General features: G+C 46.5%; 1 protein-coding gene across 6 annotated transcripts in view; it reads left to right on the forward strand.

Moving 5' to 3' along the window:
• Positions 1-9939: 9939 nt before the first annotated feature.
• The window catches only part of TBC1D7 (TBC1 domain family member 7), a 20404-nt gene continuing 3670 nt past the window's right edge, over positions 9940-26673 (forward strand). The window contains exons 1-7 of one of the 6 annotated variants that reach the window (XM_006141175.2): positions 9940-10173; positions 11416-11592; positions 12854-12934; positions 14962-15149; positions 19487-19624; positions 24285-24430; positions 26187-26316. In XM_006141175.2, coding sequence (XP_006141237.1) covers positions 11481-11592; positions 12854-12934; positions 14962-15149; positions 19487-19624; positions 24285-24430; positions 26187-26316 — 795 coding nt within the window. In that variant the 5' untranslated portion in view covers positions 9940-10173; positions 11416-11480. Of the gene's footprint in view, positions 10174-10210; positions 10593-11415; positions 11593-12853; positions 12935-14961; positions 15150-19486; positions 19625-24284; positions 24431-26186; positions 26317-26673 lie in introns of those variants that run through there. The other 5 variants (XM_006141179.2, XM_006141178.2, XM_027774818.1 and 2 more) reach the window with 5 other exon arrangements.

Genomic DNA, 26673 nt, shown 5'->3' on the forward strand with positions numbered 1-26673 from the left:
TCTCTCGCTCTCCCGCTCTCTCTCTTTCTTTCTTTCTTTCTTTCTTTCTTCTTTCTTTTTCTTCTTCCTATTCTTTCTTTCCTTTTTAAAAATTTTGCTATAGGGCCAGAGTGCTAGCTAGAGAAAGAGAGAGAGAAAGGTGAAAAGGCACCCCAGGGGAGATGACCACACAATCCCTTTTCCTTTCTCCTCTTGGGATTTTGGGCATGCCCATGCACCCTGTCTGGGACATGAACCACATAGCTGGCCATGTGAGATCCAGCACCTCAATCTCCACAACACCTGCTTGCCTCTCCAGGTTTTGTATTCTATACACAGAATCTTCTTTACTGACAGTGGGATTAGGTCTTGATAAAACTAGTGTCAGTTGAAAACATTGTTAAGTTGAAAATATCTTAAATTCTGGTGTACAGCGTATTCATGCTGGGGAAATTCATTTCACCAGTTATGATGACGTACAGTGATAGTAACTGAATGTATAAAATGCATTTTTAAAAAATATCTTAAATTGAAAATGCATTTCAACTACAGATTCCAAGTACAGTTTCTAAGAATGAGTGTTGTTTTGGCATCATTGTAAAGTTGAAGAATTGTAAGTAGAGGGACCTGCAGGTGGTGTAATGGTTATGTCGCTGGACTCCCACATAGTCGACTGTAGTTCGAGTCCCAGACCTAGTGGCTTACAACTCACAATGGGTGTGTGTGCGTGCGTGCTCCAAATCCCGAGAAGACAATGGATGAGAAGGGATGGTGGTGTGGCCATCCCTCACGGGGGGTAATTTCTCACTTTCTGTCTCTCTGTCTCTGTCTCTGTGGCAAGTATACTCACCCTATAGCAAACATCTCTCTTAAAAGAAAATTAAAAAGGAAAAAGAAAAATCTTAAGCAGATCCATCATATATTGGGATCGCTTTATTTATTTATTTATTTATTTGGATACACTCCAAGCATGGAGAAAATTCCTGGGAATGCAGGAGGAGCTCGATAAACACTAGTCAGATATGGCCGGTCGGTCCACATGTTCTCCACTGAGGATGGCGTCCTGTGAATGCAGTTCCTGCCAGCTCCCTACCCAACCAGCAGAATGTTACTTTCTCTTCCTGTTAGAAGTCTGTGTTTTAGGACCACAGATGGCTTAATGGTTACGTCGCTGGACTCCCACATAGTCGACTGTGGTTCGACTCGCAGACTCAGTGGCTTAATACTCACACTGAGGAGATCATAGGAGAAGGTATTGTGGTGTGGCCATCCCTGCAAATCAAGGATCCGGAATGGGTTGTGCCCTATTACAGTGGTAAAACACAGTGCTCTCTGAGGCATACTCACTTGGGGAGGTTACTGGTTCGAGTCCAGAGGCCTCCCTGACTATGCTGGACAGATGCTTATCCATGTTCCAGCCTGGCTGAGGCTGGAGTTGATCGTGACATTGAGACCCTGTTGGGACTGCTTTCTCTTTTTCTGCCTTCCTCACTCATGGAATAAATAAACTCAAATTAAATTAAATTAAATTTGAAAACTGGTTTTGAACTGAATTATAGAAGGCTGGAAATCAAAATGTAATTTTCCACAGTTCATCATCCTTAATGAATCTTAACAGGCTCAAATGGGAACCAAATCAGAACAGCCTGACGTCGCCCCGGGTTACGTACGCACAACCCCAGGGCTGGCGCCCCATGTCTCCGTTCCCATGTCTATACCAGTCACGCCACCTCCTGGCTTTATCCCTCAGTAGCTCCCCATTGCCCTCAGGGCAAATCCCGTAAGCACATCAGCCGTTAACTCTTCCTCAATCTCTGCGGCTCCTCCAGTTTGGGATTCTGAATTCCTCCTACATACCCACCTCTCGTATGTGATTTTTTTTGATTCCCTTGCATTTCCCTCAGTAGACTGTAAGCCCCTTGAGGGTCCGGGGCATGTATTCCCAAGTGCTAGGCACGAAGACATACAAATGTTTGTCGAAGCCAGAATGAAGGAGAACAGACCTTCTGTGGCACTGTGAGAGTACTACTGACCCCTGTGGGATGGTCCTGGGATTGCAACCCAGAGCCTCCCTCTACATGCTGGGCCCATGTGCCATGAACTGGGCTGGCTGGGACTTGGTGAGGATCATGGCGAGGGGACCCTGTTGGGGGATGTTTCTCTCTCTCTCTCTCAAGAAATCCAGGGACCAGCAGATGGTGTAGTGGTTATGTTGCTGGACTCCCATGTAGTCAATGGCAGTTCGAGTTCTGGACCCAGTGGCTTAAACTCACGCCGGGCGCATGTGCGCCAGGCTTGAAACTCATACTGGATGTGTGTGCGTGCGTGCCCAAGATCCCGAGAGGAGATGGAGGAGAAAGGATTGTGTGTGGCCATCCCCCCAAGGAGATGATTTCTCGCTTTCTATCTCTCTGTCTGTCAGGCAAGTGCACGCAGTCTATAGCAAAAATCCTCTTAAAAAAAAAAAAAAAAAAAGGACCAGCAGTTAGCGTAATGGCTATGTCCTGGACTCCCACGTAGTCGACCGCGGTTCGAGTCCCGGACCCAGTGGCTTAAACTCACACCGGACACATGTGCGTGCGTGCCCAAGATCCCAAGAGGAGAATGGAGGAGAAGGGATTGCGGCATGGCTATCCCCCCGGGGGGTGATTTCCTGCTTTCTGTCTCTCTGTCTCTCTCCGTCTGTCTGGCGAGCACACGCGCTCTATAGCCAAAACCTCTCCAAAAAACAAAAAGAAAGAAAAAAAGAAGTAAAAATGAAATCCACAAACTAAAGCAAAAAGAAGAAATGAATGCTCACGGCCACTTCCAGCCCTGTCTACCTGCTTATCCAACCAAGCTCTCCGGAGGGGATCTGAGGAACTCGTACGCAAATAATCGGTCTGGTCCATCCTGCTCTTTAATTGTGAAGAGAGTCTTAAACCAAAGAAATGGCTTTAAATCCACAGAAGGAGCAGAGGAGGAAGGATGCGAGAGATTGGGGGAGCAGCTGGCAGTTGGATTCTATGGAGGGATGTCTACTCATCTTCGTGCGTGCTCAGCAAGTTCTCCTGACTCAGAACAAAGCCAAGCGTTTTCAGTTCATTTCCTCAGAGAAAGAGAACACCTGCAAGTGAACAAAGAAGGTCGCCTCTTTTTCCTCCCTTATCCTAGTACATTCCCCCTCCCTTTCAAGCATTTTATGCCTGACAAGTTGCTTTTTAAATTTTGATTTGTGTTAGTCCCCACCCTGGGAAATGCCACTTCTAGATTTTTTTTTTTTTTTAAATATTCCTAAAGAGCAACTCTTGATGCCAATGCTGGAATGAGGCTCATCTTCCCATCGAAGATCAGCGAAGGGGAATAAATGCATGTGGCAGTCTGGTTTGTTACATGGACCTCAGACTTTCTTGGTGCATCAAATGGACACGCAAGATGTACATCAACAATGTCAAAGTGCAGTTTTTTCTAATTATTTATTTATTTATTAGTAGTATTTTTCAATTTGACCAGAGGAGAGGGGGTGGGGGGAGAGTGCTAAAGAAAAAGCAAGCCACCGGGTCCAGGACTAGAACCATGGTCAGCTATGTGGGAGTCCAGTGCCTTAACCACCACGCCACCTGTTCACCCCAAGAGCAGTCTTTTTTTAAAAAAATGCATTCCGTATTCCATGTATTTCTTCTTAATTTTATGCTTTTCCTATTCTCATTAAAGTGACTTGGCCCAAGGCCAATAGGTGAAGGGATGCTCATTCTGTGAGAATTGTCAAAATTCTCCCTCTTTTTCATTTTCTTCTTCTTCTCCCTTTGTCTTTCCATATTTCTGACTTCTCTTTTTATTTACTTGTTAAATACAGGGCATGTGTGCTTGCCAGAGAGAGGGAGAGAGACAAGACAAAGACAGATCTGCCCTTCACTTGGCAAGCCAGAGCCGGGCTTTTCAGCGGCATCTGGAAACATCTGCAGGGGAGGCAGAATCCGGAGCCCCTTAGGAATGAAGTTCCCCTGAGCTCACAGACTGAGGAGTGTTGCTGCCCTCTGTTGCCACCATGGAGAATTACATCAGGCAGAATTCTGCGGCTGTGAGTCTGGCCAATCCAGCCTGACGTGGTGGGGGGAACGAACGACAAGCCCTTTGTTCAGCATGTGATTTCCTGCGCTCGAATTTGTTTTCACTCTGCCTTTAAGACCTCAGCTCTGTGTTTTCACACCTGCATACATTTTTTTGGCAATTTTGGAAATCCATAAAGAAAACATAAGATGGAGGTGAGCAGATGGGGTAGTGGTTACATTGCTGGACTTCCACATGGTTGATCATGGTTCAAGTCCCAGACCCAGTGGTTTGAAAATCACTTCAGGCACATGTGTATGTGTGCCCAAGATCCTAGGAGAAGAATGGAGGAGAAGGGATTGTAATGTGGCCATCTCCCCTTGGGAGTGATTTCTCATGTTCCCTCTCACTGTCTCTGTCTCTCTCTCTCTCTCTCCAATGAGTGCACACACCCTAAGGCAAAAATGTCTCAAAAAAAAAAAAAAAGAAAGAAAGAAAGAAAGAAAAGAAAAGCATGTTGTGTGCACATGCATGTATGCCCCAAATTCCAAAAGGGTGGAAAATAGAGAAGAGATTGTGGGCATGACCATGCCCAATTTGGGGGTGTTTCCTCCCTCTCTGTCTCTCTCCCTAGTGAGTACATGCACCCTCAAGCTACAGTTATCTATGATACAATTTCTGTGTGCACTCTTTAGTCTTCTTTCTTGCAGGCCAGTTGAGCATAGGAAGTTCATTGAGCCGGTAAGGAGCCATGGATTGCAATTCCAGTTTCTGCAGTCAGACCAAGAGCTGTTCTGGAGCGTCTCACATTGACGTGGGCAGTTGGGACGATCAGACCCAACCCTGGTGCTGATCTTGGGGCCACAAGCTGACCAGGCTCTTGTTTCATGCTCACGAAGAAGTAGAGATACAGACACAGAGAAAGGGTAGCAAAGCAGAGTTTATAAGAAAGAGGAGAAGGATGGAACAGAGCTCCCAAGTGGGAGGGAGTCTCAGAATGAGTTGCCGCAGGGTGGTTTGGGTCTCAGGTTTACAGCCTCGCTGGGAGAGACCCGTGCCTGCGTTTCTCCCGTGCTAGAGGTGACGCGTCCTATCAGTTACGCTATACTTTAAAGTAGTCTTTTAATGATAAGACCCTATGTAATAGTGATTGATTGGTAACTTGTTAGTTCAGAGGCTGTTAATTTGGGAAAAGCCATTAGCTCAGTTAACTTATTATACTTATTATTATTATCTTTTTTTTTTTTTGCCACAGGGCATGTGTACTCGCCAGAGACAGACGAAGAGAGAGAAAGTGAGAAATCACTGCCAGGAGGGAATGAACACACCGCAATGCCTTCTCCTCCATTCTCCTCTCGGGATTTTGGGGTACCCAATGCTCACGCCCAATGTGATTTTCAGTCCAGCTTGTCCAGATCTTGAACCACAGTTGGCCATGTGAGAATCCAGAGCCTTAACCATCACGCCACCTGCTGGCCACTCTCAGTTAACTTTGAGAGCTCAGAGATTCTTATCTTGGAATTTACTCCGTTGCATCAGGAAGTCTTGTCTCCTTTAGGCCTCTGTGAATAAAACGTTTACATTATCTGTGTGCGCTGGGTCATCACAATTGGTCTCTGGTTTGTCTAATTAAGTCTTACAGTGAGGAGTCATAAATTCTTTAGGAGCAAGATCTACCTGTCCACAGGTCAAAGGAACAGTAACTCTATGGAAAAAGAGGAAAGGGGGAAAAATAACATAACACAACTGCCCAGCATGGCGGACAGCAGCTCTCCTTTCAGGGTCCCGGATACAACTGTGGACATTTAGAGGAAGGAGGATCGTTTGCAGGTGGAAGCAGAGTATAGTAGTCAGGGTTGTGGCAGGAGCAGAACTCCCGAACAGAGTTCACTGAAGGGAATTTAATCATTTATAGAGGGGAGGTGCAGAGTTCATAGACCCCCAAGAAGGGAGTTTGAGGCATCAAAGGTTTAATGGCAGAGAGATGCCGTTACCACTCACCCTCCTTAGGTATGAATGGTAAGAGCAGAAAACAATGTTTCTGGGGTCTGCAAAAGCACCATGGAGGAGGGGCTGCCTGACAACACCTTGGTCAAAAAGGTATGGAGCCATCGTAGGAACCAAAGTAGGGAGGGAGTAGGGAAGAAATATCCTGCCTCTGCCTCCCATTCATGGAATCCAGCTGGAAACCAGAAGACAAAGGGGTCTTCAAGACGCTGTCCATGTCAGCTTCCAGGAGCAGAGTAGGTTAAGGAGACTGGAGAATGGAATGAAGGGATGATCAACTGCAAATAATCCAAATACAAAGTTTCCTAAGAAGCTGTTATTCTATCTGAGCCTTGGAGTTGGGTGAGATCTGAACGTCCACACTAGTGGGAAATGTTTTCATCTAAAAGTGGAAAACTGAGCAAGGCCTAGTGGCCAGTGAGCATCTACAGCAATGAGTTGATGGAAAGGACACGTATTTCCAGTCCTCGTTATCTGCCTTCTCAGTAGCATCTGACCACAGTGACCACTCTCACTTTGAGTGGCTCTGTGTCCTTGGCCTCACTGGCGCCCCCTCTGTTGGTTCTGCCTTCTCGAGGATCTCTCCTAGATGCCCTTCCACCCGGGTTTTCTTCCATCTCATTCTCACCAGACATGGGCTTCCAGAACGAAGCACACGCTGGGAACTTCCACACATTATCTCTGGAATAGTCTTTGACTCTGTGCGCCTGATCAACACGGGCAACTGCTTACTTCACAGCGCCTTGTAGGGACCAGCAGTTGGACTAATGGCTATGTCGCAGTTCGAGTCCCAGACCTGGTGACTTAAACTCACATAGGGCACGTGTGCTTGCGTACCCAAGGGCCCGGGAGGAGAATGGAGGAGAAGGGATTGCGGCGTGGCCATCCCCCCTAGGGGGTGATTTCTTGCTTTCTGTCTCTCTGTCTCTTTTTTTCTGGCGAGCACATGCACCCTATAGCAAAAACAAACAAACAAAAAACAAAACAAACAAAGAAAAAACCTCTCCTAAAAGAACAACAACAACAAAGAAAAACAAGAGCACAGTGCCTGTAGCACTGAACAGTAGCTCTGAAAACAGTAAATTCAACTGATGCCGTTCTGTTCTTGCAAGGTGAGCCACCTACCTGAATCACACCCCCCCCACTCCTGGTTGCATGACAGCACCTTAAAGTAGTTAATTTTTTCTACGTTTTGTCCAGATTGTATAATTATTGTGTTCAGGAGCAGCCCTTCTTTTGCACCATAGAGTCACACTGGGTTGTACGAAGTTCTTGTCCCAGCTCTGTTCCCACCAACGCAAATGGATTTAAGTGGTGCTTCTCGGGGTCAGCCCCTCACCTTCGAGAGGTGTGTTCTGCTGGTTCTGTCTGAGATCTGCAGCATCGAATCTCGCTGCTTTGTCCTACATGTCCTGTGGGATCCCCTCTGTTTTGGGAAATTTCTTCACCTAATGTTTTTTCTAGTTTCACTGAAAATGGAATTTGCACATCTACCCTGCTGACTTTACCGGCTGTCTTGATACTAGACATGTCAAAGACTCATGCTAAACAATGATCAGCAATGGGATCGTTACTGGTGAAACGACTCGGTGTGCACTGGGCAGCCTATGGACTGAACCAGGGGTTCCCGTGTCAGGGCAGTCATGGAAGTCTAATCACATGTACGTATTGCACATGCCACCGGCTTTGACAGATCAATGAATGTCACTTCTAACACATCTGTACAGTGATGCGTCCTAAAAAAGGGTCATGAAAACACACCACTAATGCCAAATGACACACATATAAAACAGAGCTTACTGGAGGCAACACTTAGAAGCAGACAGCAAGAAAGTGTATGCAACACCCTGAATCTAATTATCTCCCAGCTTAGGCCAGGCATAGAGGGTCTACGTGCTCTGCATCACATTTGAAATGGGACTAACTGATCGTTAAGTCCTTTTCGACCTTGAGATGTGCTCTGTGGCTGGCCGTACAGTTATTTCTATAATTTCGTAAAAGTGCTGGACCAGCAGAGGGCAGTAAGATTCCAAGGCAGAGAAGAGTGAGGCTGACGGCCGCCAATGGACAATAATAAGCTTCCAACGCGGGGCCCGTGTGACTTCATTTTTATTTCAATTAAATCCCACTGAAACTCTATGGCTTGCCTCCTCCCTCTATAACCTGTCATGCCAGGAGTCCAATGGCTAATGATGCTTTCTAACGGCTTGGGACACAACTGAAAGAATGGCCGCTCATTGGCCTTATGTGGTATCTCGACTCATTCATGCAAGTCCGTACTTAGCAGTCACTGCATGCCGGGCACTGTCCTATGAATTCGGGAGCCATCAGGTAAGCAAGCAAAGATGCCTGACCTTGTAGAACTGACGTTCTGGTAGGACTGAGCCCATAACAACTAACACAAAAAAGGTCAACTATATAGTGTTGGAAAGTGTTGAGTGCCATAGAAGGAAAAAGCAGATCTGCATACGAGGGGTCAGAATTCAGGTAAAGGGCCATAACTTTAGGTAGAGAGAGAGTAGAGCCCAAGAAAAGGACGTGTGACGAGACTGAGGAGGGGGTGGGCTGCATGGCTGTCTGAGGACACCGAGTTGCAGGCAGAGGGAACAACATGAGAAGGTCCCAAGGCGAGGGCCCTAATGGTAGATGGGGTCGAGAAGGCAGGTCATGAAGCTTTTCCAGCTATTGTGAGGACTTGAGTGTTCACTTTGAGTGACATAGGGAGCCTTTGTAGGATTCTGTGCATAGGAGGGGCATTTTTTAAAGGGTTGCTCTGGCTGCAGAATTGAGAATTACCTCAAAGGTGTTAATCTGCTGTTGTAGCTTCCAGATGTCCTATTAGCTCATGGAAACCACAATGGGCCCAGCCCCTGGGAGACAGCTATCATGCAGTAGCCTGCAAGGCTGGAACTCACATGGCTGACCAAGGGTTCAGATCCCCAGGTCCACCAGAAAACAAAACAAAACAAAACAAAACAAAACAAAACAAAACATATAGCTTTATGTCTGTGGATTGCAGCGTGACAAGACCCTTCAAGGGTGCTTGAATAATTAAAAAACCCTGGTGCTCATACTTAGTATATTTTTTCTAACTTGATTTACCCCTAATTTTATTTTTATGTATTTATTTTTTAATAGAATTTTACTTGAGCTGCTGAATATACTATGACCTGGCCCATATAAAAACGTAACCAACCCACAACCTGTAGCTATCTGCATGCTACAAATCACGCTTGCACACGTGCTATAAATCCAGACGGCTTAGCGATCTAAGAAACCAACAGCAAAGCTAAGAATAGGTCCCAAATAGCCAGGATCCAATAACCGATAGGTATTAGACCACTTTTTGACATGGCTTCCAATTTAGGGCCAACCAGAAAAAGGCAAATAGGCCCCTAGCTGATCTTTAGGAGCCCCGACCTCTCCTTAGCTGCCTGCAACCCGGGCACCCCTGAGCTTGCCTTTTCCGCTATTAAAAGCGCGCTCGGTCCTGCCTGCCTTTGGGTCTCTGCGGACACGCAACAGGGGCGGGAAGCTCTTTGCATATCAGCCCTGAGTGAACCAGAGTTGCATGTTCTCATCTAGTCTTCATTTACATCCGCACACCGAACACACAAACTAGAAAGCAGAGCCGGGTCTTCCACCCGCAGGTGGCTTGAGAAGGGCGGCCCTAGTTCAGGGTTCCTTCCAGTTCAAAGAAGGGAAACCAGGCACCGCCTGGACAGCTGGGCTAAGCGGCCGCTAGATTCTCCGAATCAGTAATGGGTTGGGAGAGCCACGGGGCAGCGCTACGTGGAGGTTCCTTGCAAAAAACTGAGTCTACGACAAGGACGCAGTTGCTCTGGACACAGCCAGCGCTGCACCGGCTTCTGCTTACGCCCTCTGCGCAGGCGCACGCGCGGCGCGGGCCATTTCCTCGCCCACCTGGGGCTACGTCACGTCCGGTCGTGGCTTCGGTGTCTGCTTCTGGGTATGGTCTTCCGGGCGGGCCGGGTGCCCGCAGTGACCGGCTGCCCGCCTCCATCCATCAGAGCCTGACCGTCACACGCTCTCTCCCTGGCCAGTCGGTGGCCCCCAGGGCGTCCACCTGCCCGCGGGTCGGTCAGCGCCCCCGGTCTGGTTTCCGCCGCCTGCCCCGGACCGTTTAGTCTCAACTCGGTGTGTTTCCACAAGTAGAGGGGAAGCGAACAGAGTGGGGCCTAGGGCTCGGACCGGGGTGCTTCCCAATCCCTGCACCGGCAGGAGATGCGAGGGTCAAGCGCCGGCCGAGAAGGTGTCCTCACTCCGCAGGGACCAGGTCGCCGTGCAGCTCTTTGGAAGCTCTTGAAAAATAAATCCCCCAACTCATTTTGCACTTTAATGCGTTTGGATTATTTTTTATTTTAACGTCAGGCTCTGAAAGCTCAGAGCCCTTTAGAATGTCTTTTCTAAATGGATCCCAGCCTTCTCTGGCCGAATCAGTTCATAGAATATCTTTTCAATAAGGAAGAAACCCTCCCTTGGTCATTGGCCAGATCTCAGGGTCTTTAGTACCTGAGTATTTATTTATTTCTTGCAGCGACACTTCAGGCATTTGGGTGAGGCAGAGCCATCTTTTTTGGAAAATGTTTACATCTTTTCTGTTCCTGAAATGCCAACCGCATGTAATCTTTTCTCGCTGGTTTACCATCAATATCAGGAAGGTTATTGTGAAAGAACCTGAATTCTCATACCAGAGTTCTGTCATTTCTGTTTTCAATTCTTGAGTGTGATATCGCTTGTCAACCTGCTACATTCCTTACCCTCTTCTGGTTATAATTTAATCTTTATCTGTTGTGGATTTTGAATTTTGGTAATTACATGTAATAGAATTGTGTTTAAGAGGAAAATAAGTGAGGTACTTGTGAGTTTTTACTTTAATCTTTCACATAACAACATGCCTATTTTAGGAAGCACAGCTAACTAAATGGAATTGAAATAATCTGTAATCCTACTACTTAAAGTTAACTATTGCTAACATTTGGGAACATAGACTTAAGTGCTTAATGTATAATATTTGTTAAGAACAAAAATGGAGTCAGTGTATTCTGTCTGGTAATCGCTTTCCGTGACATCGCTTGTCTCTTCCCATTTCATTAATTTTTTTCCTTGCATATTTTTCATGGCTGCAGAATATTCCATTGTGCTAGGGGTTTTCATAAGTTAATAGGAACCCTAGTGCCTAAGTTTTGTACCATATATTTTAGTGGCTTAAAGGACTTTTGACTTAGGTCTTAATTTTGGCTAAGGTGCATAGGTGAGGTGGTGTTAGAGTTGAATAAAAAGAAAGATTTAGTATTGAGTCCTACGTAAGAGCAGGCAGTTTATCAAAGCATACAGATTTATTGAAAATTTTAATAATTTGCCATTTTTTGTTTCTAGGCTTATTTCTGTCTTTTCCCTCATCTCTCAGCTCTCTCTCTCTCTCTCCTCTCCAAGAATGAAACATGACTGAGGACTCTCAGAGAAACTTCCGTTCAGTATATTATGAGAAAGTGGGGTTCCGTGGGGTTGAAGAAAAGAAGTCATTAGAAATTCTCCTAAAAGATGACCGTCTGGGTGAGTCTTAAAGTTTAGTTACTTTTATTGGTTCTCGTTCTTTCCAGATGTTCTGAAGTAAGTATTACCTGGAAAGACATCTAGAGATATTTGTTACTTGCGATATTTTTTTAATGATAAGATGACAACAGAATGTAATATTTTGAGAAAAATTACTGATTCGTCAAATTTATATTTCATTGAGATGCTTAAGTTTTTGAAAGGCCTCTTAAGTCAATCATATTTTCTCTTTTTTTTTTTTTTTTTTGGAGAGAGAGATTTTTGCTACAGGTGCGTGTACTAGCTGGACAGACAGAGACAGAGAGACTGAAAGCAAGAAATCACCCCCTGGGGGGATGGCCACGCCACAGTCCCTTCTCCTCCATTCTCTTCTCGGGATCTTGGGCACACTCGCACATGTGCCCGGCATGAATTTTAAGCTGCTGGGGTCTAGGACTTGAACCATGGTCGACTACTTGGGAGCCCAGTGACGTAACCATATGCCATCTGCTGTTCCCAATTTTTTTTCTCTTATTAAACCCATATGTTTTCTTATTTCCAGATGTATCATCATAACTTTGGGGCAAACGTGCAACAGCTCTGGTTGTAATTTTCTTCTTGGAAGTACTAGAACTGCATTGACTATTGATAGTTTATTTTTAAACCGATAATAATGTCTATGCTTGGCCCAAGTCAAATGAACTTAACCATAGTAAAACTAATGCTTTATTTACACCGAGTTATTTTTAAAAGTTTCAGAAGCATCTCCTATCTGCTCTTTGATCCTTGCCATGCAATCTATAATTATGACTGGTCTTATTTTCCTTCGAGAAATAGAGGAATTGAGGGCCAGAATTTAATGTAATTTGTTGGAAAATACGGGGATTTGAAGGCTGACTGTGCCATTTACCCACTATGGTAACTCAGTCTAGTCACGTGACTTCTTGGAGCATCAGTTTCTGCATCTTCAGAACAATAACTACGCATCAGGTTTGCAGTGCGGGTTAACATTACAGGGAAAGTGGTTATATATGCACAGTGCATCTCTAGGCTGTAAACTGCTCATTGTTTTTAAGTAGCTTAGTCCATGGCAGACCTGGGCTAGAAATCAGACCAGTGTTGGCTTTCCTAAATTAGCTGACCATATGCTAGGCTTGTAGGAATCTAGCGTAGTCCCCTGAAGAAATGTCTTAGCTATACTTGTGGTTTTAAAAAATGAAATTGCTTTTATATACTGTGATCAGCATGAGAAGGTTCTAACTAATTGTCGTTTCTTCTGTAGATATCGAGAAACTCTGTACTTTCAGTCAGAGATTCCCCCTACCGTCCATGTACCGGGCACTGGTGTGGAAGGTGCTTCTAGGTATGAGACCCAGGAGTTGGAAGACCTCCTTTGAAAAGTATTGACTAATGGGATTAATTGTTGTCTTAGAAAAAGAGAAGATTTGTTTAGGGCTTTTGCTGAGGAGACTCATTTACTACTCACTTAAAGGTAAAGACCTTTAAGAAAGTGACTTTGGGGGACCAGCAGTTGGCGTAATGGCTACATCACTGGACTCTCAACGTGGTCGACCGTGGTTTGAGTCTGACGTGGTGGCTTAAACTCACGCTGGGTGCATGTGCGTGCGTGCCCAAGATCCCGAGAGGAGAATGGAGGAGAAGGGATTGCTGTGTGGCCATCCCTCCATGGGAGGGGATTTCTCATTTTCTGTCTCTCTGTCTCTTTCTGGCGAGTACACATGCCCTATAGCAAAAACCTCTCCAAATAAATAAATAAATAAATACATAAATAAATAAATAAAGACCTTGGGGCCAGCAGGTGATGTGTAGTCATTAAGGTGCTGGATTTCACATGACCAACTGTGTGGTTTGAGTCCCAGACCCAGTGACTTGAAAAACATGCTGAGCCCGTGTATGTGTGTGTGTGTGTGTGTGTGTGTGCGTGCGCGCGCGCGCGCGCGCGCACACACTCAAAATCCCAAGAGGAGAATAGAAGAGAAGGGATTGTGGTGTGGTTATTGCCTTGGACGGGGGTGATTTCTCAATTTTCCTTTCTCTTTATCTCTAGCAAGCGATGTGCCCTATGGCAAGTTTCTTAAAAACAAAACAAAACAAAAACAAAAACAACAAAGGAAAGCGACTGCAGTGGTGACATATGAAACAAAGACAGAGGGAAAGGTAGCATGTCCCTGATACAAGGTGTAGAAAGCGCATTGGAATGAGAGGATGGAGAACTGGCTCAGGCTTTGCTGTCTGCGGGATAGCCTGGAGAAAGACCCCCTCTGAGCTTCATGGTTTCCATCTGTAAAATGAGGATATTGAGCTAAATTAGTTTTAGTTCTTAATGCCTTAAATTCTGTGAATCTCAGATTAAGTTCCCAGAGAGTGCTATCTGAGTCAAAGAGGAATCGGAGAATTTTTACTCCCTCGAAGCGTGAACAGATAAATTCAAGAGACGAGTTGCTGGATGAGAAGGGAAACTGATCTTGCTTAGTTTTGTGCAGGAAAAAGCAAGGTAGGTGCCACATGGAACTGGCAGCTTCCTTACTGAGCCCAGGGATTCTTCTTCCCCTCATTGCCAAGCCTGCTGAAGCATGTCATACCCTCCTCTTCTCTCTTTCTTTCTTCTTTTATTGCTAGAGGGCACATGCACTTACTAGAGAGAGAGAGGAATCACCTGCCCATGGGGTGCGGTCACGCTGCAGTCCCATTTCCTTTTCTCTCTCCCTTCAGCATCCTGGGCGCTCGCGTGCCCACACACACACACACACACACACACAGCTGGCATATTTTTCTTTCTTTTTTTTTAAATTAGATTTTTGCTGTAGGCATGTATACTCGCTGGAGAGACAGAGAGAGAGAGAGAGAGAGAGAGAGAGACAGAAATTCACCCCCCAGGGAGATGGCCAAGATGCTGACCATGTGGGAGCCCAGCACCTGAACCATCATGCCACACGCTGGCACCTGTAAACAGGTTTTTAACTATTGGGAAAGAAAAGGGTTCAATGAGGTGTTGGTGGTACTGCAGTGTAGGGAGCCAGGGGCAAAAACTAGAGAGAGCCTTCTAGAAGTTGAAGGCTGGCCGAAGCTGACAGGCACGGATGAGTGATGGCATTATTGTAATTGATGTGGTGGTTATCTCGAATGTATGTGGCATAGTTACTCAAGAGCCTTTGCCCTACCGTTTCATTTCTCTTTTATATTAATGATGCATCCCCATTTAAATATGGATCTCATTTAACATTTAAGATTGTTTTATAGTGAGAATTCTAAAAGAGAAGCTTTGTAATAATTCAATATTTGTGTGGATTCTGGTCTAACTATGATGGATTGCTTTGGATCAGTGTCTCAGTATTTTGCCCTTGTTTTCTTGGTCTGGCCTCTGTGTAGGAATCCTGCCTCCACACCATGAGTCCCACGCTCAAGTGACGCAGTATCGCAAGGAGCAGTACTCTGACGTTCTCCGCGCCCTCAGGGTCGTCCGCTTCGTCAGTGACGTCACGCCCCAGGTCGAAGTTTATCTCCGCATGTATCAGCTGGAGTCTGGGAAGCTGCCTCGCAGTCCGTCCTTTCCGCTGGTGAGTGGGCACTTCCGCTCGGCCCTTGGCTCAGCTCCTGGCGTCCCATCTTTCCAGCTCGTAACTGCATCAGGAAACTTTCCGTGGTTCCCTATCACTTTAAAAAATCACAATTCTTCACCTGTTACCCACTGGCCTTGCACATTCTGACCCAGTCTACCTTATTATTATTTTTTTAAAATACGTTTTATTTGGAAGTTATTTCAAACTTTTTTTTTTTTTTAAGAATTATTTATTTATTATCACTATTTTCAGTTTTGACCACAGAGAGACAGAGAGAGAGGGCAAGCCACCAGGTCGAACCACAGTTGGCCATGTGGGAGTCCAGCGCTTTTAACCACCACGCCACCTGCCGGCCCCAGGAATTTCAAACTTATGGAACAATGGCAAGAATACTACCGAGAATGTCCATATAGTCTTTGCCTAGATTCCCCAGTTGTTAACATGTTGCAATATCTTCTTTGTTTTTTTTTTTTCTATATATGTGCACATACTTTTTAAATGATTTGAGAATAAAAGAATAGAATTCAGACATGACACATCATTACCTCAGATGCCTTCCTGAACACAGAGACACTCCTGTGGTTAGCCATAGTGCAGTTATCAACCCGGTGAAGTTAACATCGATGCAATATTCCAGATTTGACTGGTAATTCTGACCCAGTGATTCCCTTTATCACAGATAACAAGCGAACAGTGAGAGCTGGCTGAGGATTTGATCCTGGAGAATGTACTGCATTGGGTTATGTTGCTTTGGTCTCCTTCCGTCTGGGGCAGTGCCTCTGTGTTTAATCTTTTATACCTTTGACATTTTTCAGGGGTATGAGTCCTTCATTTTATAGAAAGTCCCTCAATTTGGGTTTGCCTGATGCTCCCTCCTGCTTGGATCCAGGTTATTCCTTGTTGGCAGGGTACCACACGGGCGGGGCTGTATCCTCGGTGTGTCACCTCAGGAGGCTCATAGGGTGGATGCGTCGCCTGAGAGCTCATGCCAACTTTGACCACTTGGTGAGGGCAGGGCCGGCTGGGATTTTCCACTGGCAGGTTAATATTTCTCCTTTGTAATTACTGTTTCCCTTTGTGGGAGGACACTTAAAAACTACTATGTAGATATCCTATTTTTTATTAAATTTTCCATGAGTTATACCATTGATTTTTTTTTCTTTATTTACTATAGGGCATGTGTACTCATGGAGGTGAGAGGGAGAGAGAGAGAGAGAGAGAGAGAGAGAGAGAAAGTGAGAAAGCACACCCCAGCGGAATGCCCATGTATCAATCCCTTCTCTGTTGTCTTCTCGGGATTTTGGGTATGCATGCATACATGCCTGGTGTTTCCCAAGCTGCCGGGTCCTAGACTTGAACTGCTCAATCGATCATGTGGAATCTAGCTGCCTTAATCAGCATGCCACCATCTTGCCCTGTTGATGATTTTTTTTTAAGCTTTTTATGTTTTGGGGTCAGCAGGTGGCATGGTGCTTAAGGTGCTGGACTCCCATGTGGCTGACCACGGTTTGATTCCTGGACCTGGCTTCTTGAAGATTACACTGGTCGTGTGTGTGTGTGTGTGTGTGTGTGTCCAGAATCCCAGGAGGAGAAACTATTGAGGTATGGCCGTTCCCCCTAAAGGGTGACTTCTCATTTTTCCTCTCTCTCTCTTTCTCTGGCGAGTACATTCACCCTATGGCAAAAACCTAAAAGCTTTTTATGTTTTAACTTTTTAAATAATCTTGTATATAAAAAATGTTGCAAATAGTACGTCAGTCCTGTATCCATTCACCCAGTATCTTCAGATGTTGTCATATGTAAATGTAGTATAATAATCGAAACAGAGGGACCAGCAGATGGCGTAATGGCTGTGTCACTGGACTCCCATGTAGTTGACCACAATTGGCATGGTGGTTAAGGCACTGGATCACACATGGTCAACTGCGCAGTTTGAGTCCTGCACCCAGTAGCTTGAGCGTGTGTGTGTGTGTGTGTGTGTGTGTGTGTGTGTGTCCAGAATCCCAGGAGGAGAAACTATTGAGGTATGGCCGTTCCCCCTAAAGGGGGACTTCTCATTTTTCCTCTCTCTCTCTTTCTCTGGCGAGTACATTCACCCTATGGCAAAAACCTAAAAGCTTTTTATGTTTTAACTTTTTAAATAATCTTGTATATAAAAAATGTTGCAAATAGTACGTCAGTCCTGTATCCATTCACCCAGTATCTTCAGATGTTGTCATATGTAAATGTAGTATAATAATCGAAACAGAGGGACCAGCAGATGGCGTAATGGCTGTGTCACTGGACTCCCATGTAGTTGACCACAATTTCAGTCCTGGACCTGGTGGCTTAAACTCATGCCAGGCGCCTGTGCATGCGTGCCCAAGATCCCGAGAGGAGAATGGAGGATTGCGGTGTGGCCATCCCCCCTGGGGGGTGATTTCTCGCTTTCTGTCTCTCTGTCTCTCTCTCTTTCTGACAAGCGCTCGTGTCCTATAGCAAAAACCTCTCCAAAAAAAAAAAAATCATCATCAAAACAGAAAATGGGCATTGATTCACTGCTAGGAACCATCTATCGATCTTACTGGAATTTTGCCGTGTGTCCCACCGGTACAGCCAGCCTTAGGTCGCACAGTGCACGTGGATGTCATGTCTAAGTGCTCTCTAATCTGGAACAGTCTCCAGTCTTTCTTTGTCTTCCGTGACCTTGACACCATTAAAGAGTGCTGGTCAGTTCAGCACCCCAGGTTGGGGCTGTCTGCTGTTTGCTTGTGATTGAAATCTGGTCGTGCATCATTGACAAGAAAGCCACAGGAGTAGGCTGCTCCCCACTGTTGCTGCTGGCTTTGATCACTTGGCAGGTTTGGGTCCCTTTAAGGTCACTGTTTTCCCCTCTGTAATTAATAAGTCACTTGTGGGAGGTACATTGGGACCAGTAAACATCTCTCCACTGAGTCTCGCCTGGAAGAGTTTCTCATGGCTGGCTGCCACACGTGATCAAACTCTTTCATGGCCTCTGGGTTTCTGAGTTGGCATTGTCTTATAAGGAAGCATTTTCCCTTTTTTCTTGTTTGCTTATATTATATGAACGTACGGATTCCTTTTAAAATTCAATGGCCTGTAATCCATTACTGCTGTTTTTCCTTTTGGTGTTCAGATCATCCCAGATTTGACCAATGAGAGCCCCTTCTAACTGACACCTGTGTTTTTGTTTTGACAAATCCCCATCATTTTGAATGTTTCTTGGCTTTCTGACACAATATTTTAGTCTCATCTTTTTTAAAAAAAATATTTATTTAATTTTATTTATTCATTAATTTATTTTTTGTTTGACCAGAGAGAGACACAGAGCGAGAAAGAGAGACAGCAAGCCACCAAGTCCAGGACTTGAACTGCGGTTGGCCATGTGGGAGTGTCCAACACCTTAACCACCATGCCACCTGTTGGTCTCTAGGCTCATATTTTACTTTCTAGGAGAGGTCCTGGAATCAGCCACTTTTTTTTTTGAAATGGGGAGTGGTATTGAGTCGTCAGAAAAGTCATGATGTATTTTTCTAAATACGTCATGACTTTTCCGATGACCCAGTATTTAGAAGCCAAGAAAGGATACCAGGTAGGCTCCCTAACTGGGTTGTCATTGCTTCTAGATGCTCTCAGCAGACAGAGCTAGGAAACGTGTGTACATACATACATACACATGCACATGCACGTGTGCACATGCACGCCCGCGCCCATGCCCACCAGGGTTTTAGGCACACAGGAACACGTGCCTGGTGTGTTTCTAAACTGCCAGGGCCAGGATTCGAACCACAGTCAGCCATGTGGGATCTGGCTCCTCACTCAGCACCTAAACACTGCTCTACACTCCTGGTTTGAGAAATGCCGTTCTTAATAATTCCTAAAACTCTGATTCTAGGGACATCGTAACTTTGTAGGTGCTTAAAGAGACAACAGAATTAGAAAGCTGTGCGCGAATGCTTTGAATAAAGCAGCGTCTGTTCTTTCAGTATTTGCACATTACCGTGTTGACAGGCGTCTGAGCTGCGGAAGAAACTCTCATCTGGCAGCGGGAATACCTGTGGATGGAGAGAGCGAGTGCCTCGCTGTGGCTGAGGCCGGCTCTGGGGTGGGCTTAGCATCAGAAGCTGGAGACGCTCTGCACAGGCAGGGACCTAGTCACGTGGAGCAGCACAGACTCATCTCGCCCTGCCCTCAGCCATGGGCTCCGCGTTTGGATCCCTTTGCTTTATTAATGCAGCCCCTTCACAATGGAGGGGCCACGGCTTCCTTTTTATCAACCAGTGTGTATTCCACCCTTTCCTGCACCCTCTTGAGATTCGTTATTCATCTTTCAGGAGCCAGAAGATGAAGTCTTCCTTGCCATTGCTAAAGCCATGGAGGAGATGGTGGAGGACAGCGTCGACTGTTACTGGATCGTCCGCTGCTTTGTGAACCAGCTAAATAACAAGTACCGGGACTCTTTACCCCAGCTGGTGAGGGCTTTTTCTGGGGGGCGATCAGTGGTATTAGGGGTCATCGGGGGCTGCTCTCACCTCTTGGTGCTGTGGCAGTTACAAGTGGACACACTGTGGCGGGCTCAGCAAGTGTTTTCTCTCTCTCTCTTTCTTTCTTTCTTTTTTTAAAGAATTACTTTTTTTACTTTATTCACTCATTTATTTTTTAATTTGACCAGAGAGAGACACAGAGACAGAGAGCAAGAGAGAGGGAAAGTAAGAAAGCAAGCCACCAGGTCCAGGACCGGAACCACGTCAGCCCTGTGGGAGTGTCCAGTGCCTTAACCACCACGCCACCTGCTGGTCACAGCAAGTGTTTTCTGCGAAAGGCCAGATGGTAAATGTTCCCAGCGTGGTGGGCCAGGTGGCTCCCATCGCAGCCTCTCCGCTGTGCTGCTGCTGCAGCAAAGCAGCGGGGACCGTGCACAGAGGCGTGGTCATGGCAGGATTTGGCCCAGCCCTGCCCTGTGGTGCCCTCCTGGCCCAGTGTCGGTCAAGGTTTGGGTTTGGCCACAGAATGGAGAGCCTAAACAAATAGAGGCTCTTGTTTTCTCTCATGTGACTAGAAGCCGAGGTGAGGCGGCCCAGAGCAGGACCGAGGTGGACGGCTCCATGCTCTGGTCATTTTGCTGCAGTGTCCTGAGCTGTGACCCTTCCCTGCAGACAAGGAGGCTGCTGTGCTGACAGCCGCGACATCTGTGTCCTGGGCAGGATGGAAGAAGGGCAAAGATGAAAGCAGGGGAGCGAGAGACTGGCAGTCAAGTCAGTGTCTAGCAGGGTTTCCTTCTGCCTGTGTGTTAGTGGCCAGGACTGTCACCTCATGCCTCCGCTGCAGTGGAAGCTGGGAAACGTGTGTTTTTGTTTTTTAAACTTTTTTTTATGGAATTATTTTATTTTATTTGCTGTTGTTATTATTATTTTTAATTGGACCAGAGAGAGACAGAGAAAGGGAAAGTAAGAAAGCAAGCTACCAGATCTGGGACTTGAACCACGGTCGGCCATGTGGGAGTCCAGCACCTCAACCACCACGCCACCTGCTGGCCCTGGGAAATGTGTGTTTTACAGGCCTGGCACATAGTGATTTCCCAGTAAAACAGGGATTCCGCCAGTGGAGAAGGAGGGACGCACGGCTGTGGGGCTGACAGCATCTGTCTGCTCTACTCTGGCTTGGGGACGCAGAGAGCCGATGGGTACTTTCTTGGCACAAGCCAGGTGTCCCTTGTCATTCTTACCCCCCATTTATCTTATTTATAAAAACTAATGTGTGTCTTCCCTTAACTCATCGTGCCGTTGCATTTCCAAGTTACCCTGCACGTGGTCGTGGTGGCGCAGGGTGCAGGGTCAGATGAGGTCGGCGAGGAAGGCTGGGCGAGCGCTCGGCATCGCTGCTCTTTCCACACCAGTGACTTATTAACAGGCCGCCGGCCAGACCCTTCCGCCTCACGGAGCACTAACGAGAGCAGTTTTATGGATTCCAATTATGGAAAATTTGATTTCTCAGATTTTGAAACGTCATTTCGCTTAGTTGATTCTAATAAGAACAATTTAAGCGTGGCATTAGAATATAAGTAAACATATTAGTTGTCTCATTGAATCAGGAGGTCTCGATCATACCATGATTGAATTAGCTTTTGCTATTTAATATTGGAGTCAGTAGCATTTGATACATGTATTTAAGTTTTACTTATTTTATTGTGTGTACGTGTGCACACAGAACAGTGTTCCTGATGGGGTTGCAGGCCGTGAGCCCCTTTCCCCAGCCCTCCGGTTTATTAGAATTTGGGGCACACGCACACACACCCAGTACTTTTTCACGCAGACCTGGGATCTGAACCCGCAGTCAGTCCTATGGCTGACTTCCAGCACTGCAGGTCAGTGTGCTGTCAACTCTGCCAGCGAACTGGACCTTCATGGACCTGCTAGTCATCTTTGAGAGCCTCGGTACCCTGCGCAGTGAATGGGAGGAATAGCACCTTTCCTACGGGGTGGGCAGAGCTGGGCTGCGATGCTGTGTGTATGTGAACGTTTCTAGAAAGGAGGGCGACGCATTCCGCAAGTGTCCCCTGTCGCTCTCCACCCGTTCTGTCTCTGGCTCTTGCACGTAGTTTTGCTCTTCCTGTTACTATCTAAGTTATCAGTAAAGGTGCCAGCATTTCACTGGTGTAAGCCCCGTTTAAAATTTAGTTTTTTTTCTTTTTTTTTGAGTGGTTTTTCACTATAGGGCGTGTGCGTTTGCCAGACAGACAGAGAGAGACAGAGAGACAGAAAGCGAGAAATCACCCCCCAGGAGGGATGGCCACGCCGCAATCCCTTCTCCTCCATTCTCCTCTTGGGATCTTGGGCACGCACACACACACGCGCCCGGCGTGAGTTTTAAGCCACCGGGTCCGGGACACGAACTGCTGTCGACTACATGGGAGTCCAGCAACATAGCCATTACACTAACTGCTGGTCCCTAAAATTTAGTTATTTATTTTGGAAACATAAGTAATGGCTGAAGACATTTTGAAAACAAGCCACCCAGATGAATCCAAGTTCCCTTCAACCTGTACCAATAGGTTCCTACCTTCTTGCCCCCCTCCCCCTTTATTAAGAGAGGTTTTTGTTACAGGGTGCATGCATTTGCCGGAGGGACGGGAGACAGAAAGTAAGAAATCATCCCCCGGGGGGATGGCCACGCTGCAATCCCTTCTCCTCCATTCTCCTCTCAGGATCTTGGGCATGCACGCACATGCGCCCAGTGTGAGTTTTAAGTCACCGGACCTGGAACTCAAACTGCGGTCGACTACGTGGGAGTCCAGTGACATAACCATTACGCCATCTGCTGGTTCCCCGTTCCCCTTTCTAAGAAGTCAACATTGGCTTCAGCTTCATGGTCTAGAAAACCATGTGTATATGCATGCGTCTATCAACTGATCTCTAAAAGACGTAAATCCTATCGTACTGTCTGTATGATCCCTTTCTGTTTTTGTTTTGGTTCTAACTCTGCGTCTTGGAGAACTTTCCAGGTCAGTACAGACAAGTCCCAGGTCTTTAGACCTGCCTTCCTGTTAACACCACCTGGGAGCTCTTAAAAATCCCCAGCACCTTTCCTCCACCCAGACCAGTTAAACCACTCTCTGGGTGTGGGGCCCTGGAATTCTAATTTTTTTAAAAGTGATTCTTAAGTGTAGCTAGAGTTGAGAGCCACTCAGAACCACTCTTCTCAAAAACGTTTACTCATAATATTTCGTGTTATGTATTTGCCGTAAATATAACTTACTGAGAGTAAGTATACCTGTGTGTGTGTGTGTGTGTGTGAATGCTGGAACAAAGGGAGGCATATTTCAAATGTAAACTGCGATTGCTCACCCAGAGGCCCTGTCCGTTTGTACACCCCCCAAACAGATTAGGAGATTTTCCCATTTTCTGCTCTGCTGCCAATACTGATACTGTCAATCTCTTAAACGGTTGCCCACCTAATAGTGAAAATGGCATCTCTTTTTAATTTACAAAATACTTCTGATACTAACTGGCCCTAAAGCCTGAGTTCTTGAGGCCTCAGCCCCCTAGCTAGGCTGCAGGGGCACTGAGCTTTCTGGCCCCAGAAAGACTTTTTTTTCCTTAAGAGAAATTTTTACTATAGGGCATCTCTCTTACCAGAAAGATGGAGAGAAAGCGAGAAATCATCCCCCGGGGGGATTGCCATGCTGCAGTCCCTTCTTCTCTTAGGATTTTTGGCACGTACACACATGATTTAAGCCACCAGGTGGAAGTTTAGGATTTTTGGCACGCACACACATGTTTTAAGCCACCAGGAGGAAGACTTGAACCATAGTCAACTACTTGGGAGTCCAGCGATGTAACCATTACGCCATCTGGTGGTCCCCAGAAAGACATTTACAAATTTCCTACTGGGGAAATGGTGAGAAGGGCAGGCCCGGCGTGGGTTTAATTACACTGAGGGTCAGAGTTTGGCCAGTCTGGGGAGCTGGTTTGTGGGCTCTGCGTCTTCTAGAGGTGGCTGCTGCGTAACCCAGCGTGAGAGAGGCTGAGACGGAGTTGAGGTGCCGCGCGCTCCTCCTTGCTCCTCTCTCTGCAAGAAATCCTCAGCACGTCCTGTTGTCTGAGCCTCCATGATGCCAGGGTGGTGGGGCTCAGTTCAGGGCAGCGTGTGGACAGCTGTGGTCCTCAGCCCCATCTCATCACCAGCCCTGTGGGTCTCATTCTTCCAACCCCTCCCCGCACTGTGAGTCTTCGATCTCGCCCTCTGTCTTTCCTCCATGGGCCAGCATGGGTAACCCGCTCTAGCTGGGCCAGTACTGCTGTGGGCTTTCCTAGCTGCCTGGAGTGGTGGAATTTTGCTTTGGACTCTTGGCCCTGGACTGTGGTGAGCACAGTTATGACAGTTTCAGGGCGATCAATCTTCCCGTTGTGCTCGGGACAGTCCCGGTTCTGGCTCAGGAGCCCTGCATCCCAGGGAGCCCTCAGGACTGGCCAGATGGTTACTGCAGCCTGCTGTGTCACACGTGACGAGGCTGGTTTTGTTTTCTAGCACTTCCTTACAATCAGAACGTAAGTTTTCGTCATCCTAGGCTGTCTCGTCAGGCGATGGCGCGTGACAGGAAACGAGTGACCCTTCTTCCCCTTTGATCTCTAGCCAAAGGCTTTCGAACAGTACTTGAACCTGGAGGACAGCAGACTGCTGAGTCATCTGAAGATGTGCTCTGCGGTGCCCAGGCTTCCCTACGAGCTGTGGTTCAAGAGGTGCTTCGCGGGGTGCCTGCCCGAGTCCAGCTTACAGAGGCAGGTATTCCCTCCCAGGACACTCCGCAGGCCCGGAGTCAGGAGCGTCCCCTTCGCGTGACCGTCTCGCAGATCCAGATTCCTTCAAAACGGTGCAGTCATTTGAGCTCCCTTGTCCAGCAGCTGCAGCGTGCACGGTCCTGCTCTTTCGTATATTCCAAGAGAGACATCGAGGCCCCGGCGTGTGACTAGTAAATACTGGACAGTAGTCACAGCTTCTCAGGAACTGATAGACACTGAGCTCCTCGTTTCTGGAAATGTGGCACGGACGGGTCTAGAGATAGTCTTGGCCCGGCCCTTTCTAAGTTCCCTTCAAAGCAGCTGGAGGCAGTCAGAGAGTTGAGGTTCACACTCGGCACTTCCAGTCCATTCCAGACACACGGGTATTTCTCTCTCTCTCTTTTGGTTTTAAGAGAGATTTTTGCTATAAGGCACATGCATCTGCCAGGGAGACAGAGACAGAAAGCAAGAAATCACCCCTTGGTGGGAATGGCCACACCACAATCCCTTCTCTCGGGATTTTGGGCACACACGCACCTATGCCCGGCATGAGTTTAAGCCACCAGGTTCAGGACTTGAACCACGGTCGACTATGTGGGAGTCCAGCGACGTAATCATTACGCCATCTGCTGGTCCCAGCACACGGGTATTTCTGAGTCTTGGCCCGAGCCCTCCATGACTTCATGATATTGTTGGGAAAATGCAATACTCAGACCACATTGTATGGTCATAGATAGCCAAGTCTGTAGAGTATAATCTCCACTTTAAAAGTTACAGGAATGACCTTAATAATTATTTTAGAGAAGGTTAGACATCAATAACTTGCTCCTTATCCCCTTAGAGAAGTCTAAGAAATCTGTCCTTCAGAACCACTGGCAATGGAGCGATGGAATTAAATCGATCTAATGTATCATATTCTTCTCTTGTTCCTTAGTATGCAGTAATTATGGTAGCATAATTTATTAATATTACAGGATATTAATAAAATACAGACTGTGGGTTGTGGGTTAGGCCTCTTTTTTTCTTTCTCCAAAATGTCAGTTTGCAGCATGAGGGAAATGAGCATCTGGCAGATTTTCTTTTTTTTTGGAGAGATTTTCACTGTAGGGCGCGTGCGCTCGCCAGACAGATAGAGACAGAGAGACAGAAAGCGAGAAATCACCCCCCAGAGGGGATGGTCACGCCACAATCTCTTCTCCATTCTCCTCTCGGGATCTTGGGCACGCATGCACACGCGCCTGGCATGAGTTTTAAGCCACCGGGTCCGGGACGCGAACCGCGGTCGACTACGTGGGAGTCCAGCGACATAGCCATTACGCTAACTGCTGGTTCCCAGTGTCTGGCAGACTTTTGACAGAACAGTATTTTTCTGTGAACTTTCCTTTTTCCATGCAATGCTGGCTAATGTCTGGAATCAATTTCAAATCGCTCACGTATTATTTTTTTAAATATTTTATTTAACTTTATTTATTTATTTTAATTTGACCAGAGAGTCACAGGGTGAGGGGGGGGGAGAGAGAGAGAGAGAGAGAGAAAGCTACCAGGCCTGGGACTAGAACTGCCATTGGCCATATGGGAGTCCAATACCTTTATCAACCATGCCACCCACCGGCCCTTGCTCACCTATTTTTATTGTTCGGGGTGATTTCCCAATCGTTCTTCTCTGAAGCTTATGTGTAAGATAGGAATGATTTGAGATGTAAAATGTAAATTTCAAAGGTTTGTAACTTGATTCTTTATCGTCCTATTTTTGTAGGGTTTGGGATAAAGTGGTGAGTGGATCCTGTAAGATCCTCGTTTTTGTGGCTGTGGAGATTTTATTAACCTTTAAGATAAAAGTAATGGCACTGAACAGTGCAGAGAAGATAACGAAGTTTCTGGAAAACGTAAGTGTGCTTTATTTGATTTGATTTTTCATCTCGAAATGAAATTAGCAGGTCAGGTTTGCTTGTGGCTTCAAATGATTTCAGACATAATGTATTTTTACATTATAAGAAACATCCTTGGGGCCGGCAAGTGGTGTGGTGGTTAAGGCGGCTGGACTCCCACGGGGCTGACTGTGGTTGGAGTCCCAGACCTGGCAACTGACTTTCTCACTTTCCTTTTCTCTCTCTATCTCTCTGGTCAACTTCAAAAAATAAATAAAGGGAACCAGCAGTTAGCATAATGGCTATGTCGCTGGACTCCCACGTAGTCGACCGCGGTTCGTGTCCCGGACCCGGTGGCTTAAAACTCACGCCGGG

Source organism: Tupaia chinensis, unplaced genomic scaffold (assembly GCF_000334495.1).
Source record: "Tupaia chinensis unplaced genomic scaffold, TupChi_1.0 Scaffold000048_1, whole genome shotgun sequence".
NCBI classification, from domain to species: domain Eukaryota; kingdom Metazoa; phylum Chordata; class Mammalia; order Scandentia; family Tupaiidae; genus Tupaia; species Tupaia belangeri.